Source organism: Pimephales promelas, chromosome 15 (genome assembly GCF_988280905.1).
Source record: "Pimephales promelas chromosome 15, fPimPro1.hap1.1, whole genome shotgun sequence".
Lineage (NCBI taxonomy): Eukaryota > Metazoa > Chordata > Actinopteri > Cypriniformes > Leuciscidae > Pimephales > Pimephales promelas.
In genome coordinates this window covers 23,107,950-23,116,837 of record NC_142783.1, presented here as the reverse complement: position 1 = coordinate 23,116,837, position 8,888 = coordinate 23,107,950, and the positions used below count along the sequence as shown (strand labels likewise).

The following is an 8,888-nucleotide window of genomic DNA, read 5'->3' as shown; positions in this document are numbered from 1 at the left end:
GTAACAGGGATCCACTGTAACAGTGTGTCAAGTATTCCTTTCAAAATAAGCATGCGCACGCACCACAGACTCTGGATAGTTACACATATAAAGGACACTCTCTCTCACCATCCATTTAACTCTGCACAAACACACAGCACATGTACACACACCTTTGACCGTCTCTGTGTCAGTGTTATTATTGGTTTGTATGACACACAGCTACTAGAATCTTGAGATTGTATGTTTCAGGACATGTTTCGGCCAAAAAGGAAGCACTGTGGTTTGATGAAACCGCTGCATCAATCACCCGCTTCACTGTGACAACAGCTTGTACAGGTCTCTCATTGGTCCAATCATACAGTGGCGTGAAACTGACCAATGAGAGGGCTGAAGGGAGCGGGGACCCCTATGATGTACAGAAGCAGGAGGACATTCTAGCAGGGAATGAAGAGGGAAGGGGTAAAAAGAACGAAAGTGAAGCAGTGTAGAAGAGTTCACACTGATAACCGTGTCAATCACAGTTTAATTTTCTGCAGATCCACATTTGAGAACAGATAAAAAGTTTAGAGGGGTGGGAAAGGCATTCCAGGATAGAACAGAAGTTTCAGGGTCGGGCGTTTGTGTGCGATTAAGGGCTGTGGATCATGCACGACTCTCGGACAGAGGTTTTTGTTCGGAGTGTCTTAGAGGGTGCGGGGAATGATGGTGAAAGGTAAGATGGGGCAGCTGGCCTCCAGCTCTAGGGCAGTAAGGAAGCATTCGGTCGCGGCGGTGTCGTTGCCCTGGGCTTGCAGCACCTCACCCAGACTGTTCCACACATCATGTGCCGTACTGTTCACCTGCACCGCATCACGCAAGAACTTTTCCGCAAGACTGTACCTCTGTAGCTGATGCAATATCAGACCCTGCAAAAAGAGGAAAAGAGGAAGAGGGTTTAGCCTCAAATTTGACCCACATTAAAAAGCATTATACATTCATGAATCAGAGTACAACATGGCCTTTTTAGAAAACAGTTAATCTATTTATATTGTAAAACTGATCTAAAATATTGATGAGTAACAATATATCGGGAAAATACTGTTTGTTTTGATTCAATTATGTAACATAATGTTATTATATAATTATATTATTTATACATTATATTAAAAGCAGTTCTGAGAGTTCAGATGCCGTCCACTGCCCTTCTGTTAGAACCGTGTCGGACACACACACACAAAAGAAGGTCAGAGAGAGAGAGATTTGACAGAGACAGGGGCAATGCTTCTTTATGCTGCTGTTCCTTTATGAGACGTGACATTTCTGCTTACTATTAAGACACACACAAACACCCCAGGAGACAGCAGCACGCACACACACACACCAGGAGACAGCAAGTCTCAACACCCTGGACTCAATGTCTGCTAAATAGTGACACGGGTTGAAATCTTGTCTCTCTCCTTAATCTCAACATGCCAATCTAACACATTAGAAAATCATTTCTACCTGAAATCGTTATGGCGAGCAGCCAATTAATGACTTTATAAACATAAGCGCACCGGGTTTGTGTTAGCGGGTGGAAAACTTGCTCACCATTCTCTGCATGGTCTTGACGTGGGTGGGGCTGATGGACAGAGCCTCCTCGTACCAGCGTTTGGCCTCGTCCACGTTCCCCCGCAGCTCTGCCACCTGACCCTTCATAAACAACACGTTATGGGACATGGGGAACAGGTTGGCTGCTTCCTGCGTACACGCTGTCGCCTCCGCCGCCTTTCCCATTCCAATATACACCTCCGCTATGGAGAGACAGAGAAAGAAAATTAAGATATAAAGGGGAAAGAAGAAGAAGAGAAAGAAGCATTGTTGGGGGGACCGATCGTTGAGTTTATTTCTTATCTCGAGTCACACAGGAAATGGGATTCTCAGACAGGGTGTCAGATACATCATCAGCATCAACCGTTTAATGGTTCAGAAGCGGTGATGAGACAGAGGAACTGATGGGGTGTCCTGCCTCTTCAATCAACCAACAAATTTAGGGAAAGTGACTACTAAGCATGCTTCACTCTTGACACCTTTCTCACCCTGCCAAGTCCTGCTAAGGTTCCCTAACTTGGCTCAGTGACAGCCAAGCTGCTTAAAGAATAATTAGTATTAGTATCCAAGTTGATTGCTACTGAGACAACAAATTAAAGGATTTTTATTTGAGAGACGCTTTTCCTAATTTTAGTACCTGTAGAGAATCTGGTCAGGTTACACATTACACAAACACACATTACACACACACACACACACACACACGGATCGCTTTCCCCCACAACTAAAGTCAACACTGGCAGAACGGGGGTTATGTTAGAGACTGAATTTTATTACCCAACAGAATCTCCCGAGAAGGGTGACTCTCTTAATTCTTGCTGAAGAAGAAATGAACCCTGTTTAATTCTATATATCTATATATAACCATGTGATAACTATGATAACAGGTATCTAAGGTCCCATCTCATGATTTTCCTGTATGTTGTTTGGTCTATGTTGCTTGTAAATGGGTTAATGTTCCAGATTTTGCATACCATGAGTAAACAGAATTGCATGTGTGGCATGTGTGGTCCCTATAATCTGGTACTTTAAAGATTGAAATGACTGGGTAAATGATATGTTGATAACAACAACATATGAGTATTACCAGAATCGTTTCATAGTTTCTTCATCGGTTCTTCATAGTTTCTTTCACTACATCTAAATGCCACTTCACTTGCAGCCGAATGTCACAGAAGTATCATCGACAGTGCAGAGATGGCTTTTGTTGATCCTAGTTTAATGTGATTGGCAACAGCCCTATGTATAGTGTCTTACTATTTTAATTGAATTAAGTGTTTAAAATATATTGGAATATGGCATAAACATATGTCATCATTTACTCACCCTCATGTCATTCCAAACCCTTTCGACTTTCGTTCATCTTCGGAACACAAATGAAGATATCTTTAATGAAATCTGAGAGATTTCTATCCCTCCATTGACAGTCTACGCAACTACCACTTTGACGTATTAGAAAGTTCATAAAGAGTTTGTAAAACTAATCCATATGAATGAAGCAGTTTAGTCCAAATTTAAAGAGACACAATCGCTTTAAATGACAATCAGATTTGATTTAAAATTTCATTCACATACAAACACATCAGTTGTGGTACATGGAAGTACGTTAGCTGGACGTGAGAGAACCAATGAGGTTCATTCTCGTGTGTTACGCAGCACGTTTGAGCTTCTGCAATATTTATATGTGAATAAAAGCCTAAATTCAATCTGCTCATAATATAAAGCGATCAACTCTCTTCAGAAAATGTATACTAAACTGCCCGATTCATATGGATTAGTTGTACTACCTTTTTATGAACTTTTTATGTCAAAGTGGTAGTTGCATAGCCTATTGGAGAGACAGAAGACTCAGATTTAAAAAAAAAAAAAATTCTTCATTTGTCTTCATTCCGATAAAGTCTTATGGGTTTGGAATGACATGACGCAATTTTAATTTTCGGGTGAATTAAATCTTCAATGAAAAAGTTTAGTTTGTTTCACTACTATGAACTAACCAAAACACAGAATATGAAAACTTCTGGAGTCAGCTGTCCACAATAGGCCTAAAAAAAAAAAAAATCCAAGGTATCAGCATTAAAAAAAAAATACAAAAAAATAAAATAAAATTAAAAAAATAATTATCAATACTTGCATGAGTCGAACCAATGATGCAAGACGACGCAGAACTTTCCTAAACTTTATTGCATTTAATTCAGCCAAATTCACACTGTAAATGCTGATTGTAGACCGAGAGCAAAAGTATCCAGATGGGTAATTCGATCCTGCTGGATGTGGTTTTCCTAATGTATTTGTTTGGACAAAGGCAGCTATTAATAACAACCTGGGTTCACAAAGCAGTGAGGAATAAGCTTTCTATATTTGAACATGGTGTACTCTTACAGTTTGTTTATAAATGAAGTAGGTATTTTATATCAAGACCACAGAATTTGCCGTTCATTAAACCTGGACCTCACACAGTGCAAAAACATGATATGGGTGTGGCTTATGTTAACAAGATGGAAATGAGGGCTGTGTTTATACCTGCATGCAGCCAGATCTGGGCGAGGGTCATCCAAGGGTGGAGCGGTCCCTGTTTTGGGGCGCTGCTCTGGAGGGAGGAGGCCACCTCAGACAGCGCCTGTTCCACACGTGATGCTGCTATAGAAGTGGCATGGACGGAACCTGCCGTGGAAATACAGACAGTCAGCAAAGACTGGAGCTTTTCTACATATATGGCCATTGGCCAGTCCATACATGCTAAAAATCCACTACACACCAGCCTTTAGGGGTCATGCCTCTCAGAGTGAAAACATTGACATGAAGGCCAAATAGCAGTTGATCATAACTAAACCCTGTTCTTAGCAGTGTTGTTATTGTTAAGTTAACTTAGCTATTAAAAACTGTTCATTGAAAATAACATTAGATTAAATTCTTTAAAAAACGTAAACAAAAATAAAAAAAAATATGTTTAATTTGACAAAAGCACAAAATAAAATTATTACAACTTTAAAATTAAAACTGAAACCACAAAAATTTAAAATATGAATAAACACTATAAGAGTGCATTAGAATAATAGTAAAATAACACTGGTTCTCATATATTTAACACACAAGAGTTCGGGTTTGAAAATATCTCAATTCCAATGGGATATATATGAAAAGGATCATCTTTAACAGTGATTTTTCCATTCTAACATTCATTCTAAAATAAAAATGACAAATGAACACCAGTCATCTGAATGAATGGCCTTTAGGAAACACAAGGGTAAAGAAACAGCATGACAAAGATTAGGTTCAACTCTGTGTTCCTAAAAAAAATTGACAATTTTTTTACCAAACACAATTTAAGGCCTGTTTACACCAAGAACGATAACTATAAAGATAACTATATCAGGGTTCCTTTTCGGTCATCTGGCGCTTTAAATGCTTGTTTTCTTTAAAGTAGGATGGATTCTGATTGGCTGTCAATGTTTTTATCATTCATCAGCTGAAAAAAAATTGTGAAAGTGAAATTCCTCTGTGTATCATTATAGTTGTGGTGTGGACAACTTTTAAAGCTTTAGATTTATTGTTACAGTCCTTGGTGTGAACGTGCCTTTATACATACACCAATTAAAGCACACACAAACAGCATATAATTATTAATAGTAAACAATAAAGCACATTTGCTGCTACTTTCCACGCGTTTTCTAAACCCTGCATGTTAAAAGTGCTGGCTGCGAGGCTGCAACATACACATTTCAGCAACAGAAATGCGGTGGTTTTCCTTTCTGCTCAGTTTTAGTGCCTTCAATTAAACTGATAGCTCACCCAAATGGGCATTTCGGTCATCATTTACAATCATTTTTCCTTTGCAAATCTGATCAAATGATTCACTGAAAAGATTAGACTAAAAAAAAAAAAAAAAACAATCCAACCAAATACTCATCATTATTAGTGAATGACAACTTAATTTCTGGGTTTGTTCCTCACTTCTAGGTATCAGAAAGAATCAGAAGATCCGTATGTCATAAAGACCTTTAAAAGTACGCATACTTTTGATAGATTTTCTGAATAGAAGTATTCATTTCTTTGGAAAAAAAAAAAAACTTACTAACAGTAGTTAAGGTCATTTGGGTTCGCAAATTAACTGAGTTCTGGGTGAACTATTCCTTTAACCATTTTATCAATTAATTCCAGATTTGGCCTCAGTTCCTTTTCAATTTGCCTGATTCAGGAGATGAACTGAACATCAGTTTTCTGAACTGGGTGAACTGAAATTGCCCCATGCAGTCCAGCGATCACAGAGTCACTATTTGTCTGGACGTGCAGTGCCCGGCCATCAGTGTGGTCATTAAAGTCTCTGCAGGGGTTCAGAGGAACATATTAAGATCCTCAAGAGTCTCTATGAGTCACAGGCTGGACTTTATCGACCAGACCAGCAGGACATAAAACACATTCATACTGAAATCGATCCCTGTGTACATCTCAGTTTTTTATTCAGTTCCTATGTTTAGCTTTTCAATGGCGAACGTGGACAAAGCCATGGATCACTGGACCAAACACTGAGAATCTGACCCCATCTGTCTGAAAGGCTTCCAGGGGATCTCTTCATGAATGTCCAATGCCACAGCCTTAAAAAAAAAAAAAAAAACTCATCGAGGCAAAAACAATGAACAAATTTAAACCGTGGAATAGAACATTTAATAAAAGAGGAAACGATCATTAATGGATGTCCTAGGTTGAACTCTCTTGTTAAAAGGTAGATAGTTCACCCAAAAATGAAAAATTGTCATGTTTCTTACGCTCATGTTGTTCCAAACCTCTGTGACTATTGTTGATTCAAAATGAGAGTAAAGATTTTTTATAATATTACGAAAGATTTCGATTTCAAATATATGTTGTTCTTTTGAATCATGAAAAAATGTACTGTTACACCGTTTCTAATAACTATAACTGTTTTCTACATTGATAATAATTGTTTCTTGAGCAGTAAAATCAGCATATTAGAAAGATTCCCGAGCATCATGTGAAGACTGGAGGAATGATGCTGAAAATTCAGCTTTGCCATCACAGAAAATAAAATAAAATTATATATATATATATATATATATATATATATTACATTAGAAAACCGCTAGTTTCTAATTTAATCATTAAAAAGTCATACAGGTTAGAACAACACGAATAAATGATTCTAAATTAATTTCTCTATTTAATGACACTTGTGTTTGACTGAAGTAGGGGAAGATATCAGGCTGTTGAGGGGTCCAAGAGCTGCTGTCACTCTGTAGGGCTGAAGTTGATGACTGACAAGTACTTGCTAGATAAACAGTCAACAACTTCACATCTCTTTAAAGCACATGCGTGTGCACACGCAAACTCAAACAGACACCCATGATGCATCAGATCAGGCTGCAGAAGGAGCGTGACCATGGAGCCACATGCCAAGAGTGAGAAAGCATCATCACACGCAATCACACACATAAAAAGCAGCTATGTTTTTAAAGAGACAGTACTTTCTTCACCAGAACCTACATTAAATTACAGCAAGTCTACATTGGTTTGTAGTGCAGCCACTCTTAACGACTGTAAACTGCATGTCAGCTTTTTTTGTGCAAATGGGCACATTCAAATTCATAATTAAGTTAAATAATTTAACACTATGAATTTATTTCTGTTAAAAACACAGGCAACATAATTTCCCATGTTTTTTCTCCATTAAATTCAGCTAAAAAGTTATCTTCTTAATTCAAAATATTTTCAGTCTTCTACAGCAATTTGCAATCAATTTGTCAAGTTCCTAAAAACAATTAATTCCACTTTTGTGGGAAAGAAAACCTATTTACGATTCTTTCCGGATTTTCTGTCCATCGCAATTGGCTCTAAATGAGCACCTCTCAGCACTATCATGACACCAATGCTCCAGTCCTCTTAAACGTTTCATCGCTCTGTTAACAGAGCCAGGAGTTTAGAAACAGCTGCTAAATGTGAGACGCTAAAGGAAATCGGAGCTCATAATTTACGGTCTAGAGACCTGGGTGTTATTCCATCAGATATCGCACACACACTTTATATCAAATGTCCCTAATGACAAATAATCTACATTTAAATAATAATCGTTAAAATAATTCGAGGATCAGTAAAAGTCCTTCTAAATATTGTTGACTTCACTCAGGTTTCAAATTAAATTAAACAACAATCTTAAACGGGGATTAAACGGTGGACTATCAAATAGAATTAAAAGGGTTTAAGAGTAATATTGGATTAATGGTAAAAACATTTTTTAACCCATTTTAGACAAGGTCATTCAATGCTTTCCTGAGGCACCAAATCTATTTAGAATAATTTATGAATTTTTAATCACAGCACCATCACTTCATATTAAAATGAAAGTTTTGTTTGATAACAAACTAAACTTTAAAACAAATAGTGTCAATGTTAGAAAGCTTTTAGGGCTATTGTGATAACAAGATTCAAGCAGTGTGTATATTTACACATACACTAACGTACAAAAGTTTGGGGTCACTATGATTCTTTTATGAAAATATTTTTTTATTTTTTATATTTTTTATTTTATTATTTTTTAAAAATAAACATTTTAAAATATATTAAAATGGAAAACAGATTTCAAATTGTAATAGTATTTCACAATATTATGAAATATATCAATTATATATATATATATATATATATATATATATATATATATCCCAAACGTTTGAACAGTAGTGTAAATGAAAAAAAAAAAATAATATCATATGCTGGATTAAAGTGTCATTCACCTCTGCATTCACCTCTGTAGCATAAATGATGCACAAGTAATACTAAGCGCTGTTCATATTACTAACACTAATTAATTATAGTAATAATAATACTTTCCATATACCATTAATAACAACAACAACACTTTTAACAACTGGCAATTATATAAAAAAAGTATCATTAAAACTAATAATTTGTACCCATAAGTGTTTGGCTTTAAGCAGCTGTATGTGTTTGAAAGGCCTGGAGGAACACAACTGTCTCTTTAATTATTAAGAACTGAGGCCAAACGAGTGCATTTATGTCTCTCTCCAACACAAAGAGGCCTGGGACACAAAACGCCAGGAGAGGAAACACAATAAGAGGGCAAAACAAAAGGTAAGACGCAACGCACCTATTGAACACATTATGGCGGAGTGTGTTGGAGTCTCGTAACAGACAGGTGGTGAGTGCACTCTGCCAAGGAGGAGAAGGCCAGCGAGGCAAAAAAGCAGGTGTGTGTTGAAAAGTGTGTAGAGGTAGAGCAGTAACGACAAGAGCTACTTACAAACCCCAATAAAGGAGTCAAAACCATGAAAGAAAGCATCTGGAAGGTTGCCTTGGAAACCAAAAAG

The 8,888-nt window shown here is 37.1% G+C and overlaps 1 protein-coding gene across 2 annotated transcripts in view; it reads right to left on the bottom strand.

Annotated features, from left to right (window-relative positions):
- Positions 1-470: 470 nt before the first annotated feature.
- Positions 471-8,888, bottom strand: part of ttc7b (tetratricopeptide repeat domain 7B) — a 34,938-nt gene continuing 26,520 nt past the window's right edge. The window contains exons 18-21 of one of the 2 annotated variants that reach the window (XM_039684873.2): positions 8,822-8,872; positions 4,072-4,212; positions 1,552-1,754; positions 471-887 (exon numbers count right to left, since the gene is read on the bottom strand). In XM_039684873.2, the coding sequence (XP_039540807.1) occupies positions 666-887; positions 1,552-1,754; positions 4,072-4,212; positions 8,822-8,872 (617 nt within the window). In that variant the 3' untranslated portion in view covers positions 471-665. The remainder of the gene's footprint in view (positions 888-1,551; positions 1,755-4,071; positions 4,213-8,821; positions 8,873-8,888) is intronic. The other variant, XM_039684960.2, reaches the window with a different exon arrangement.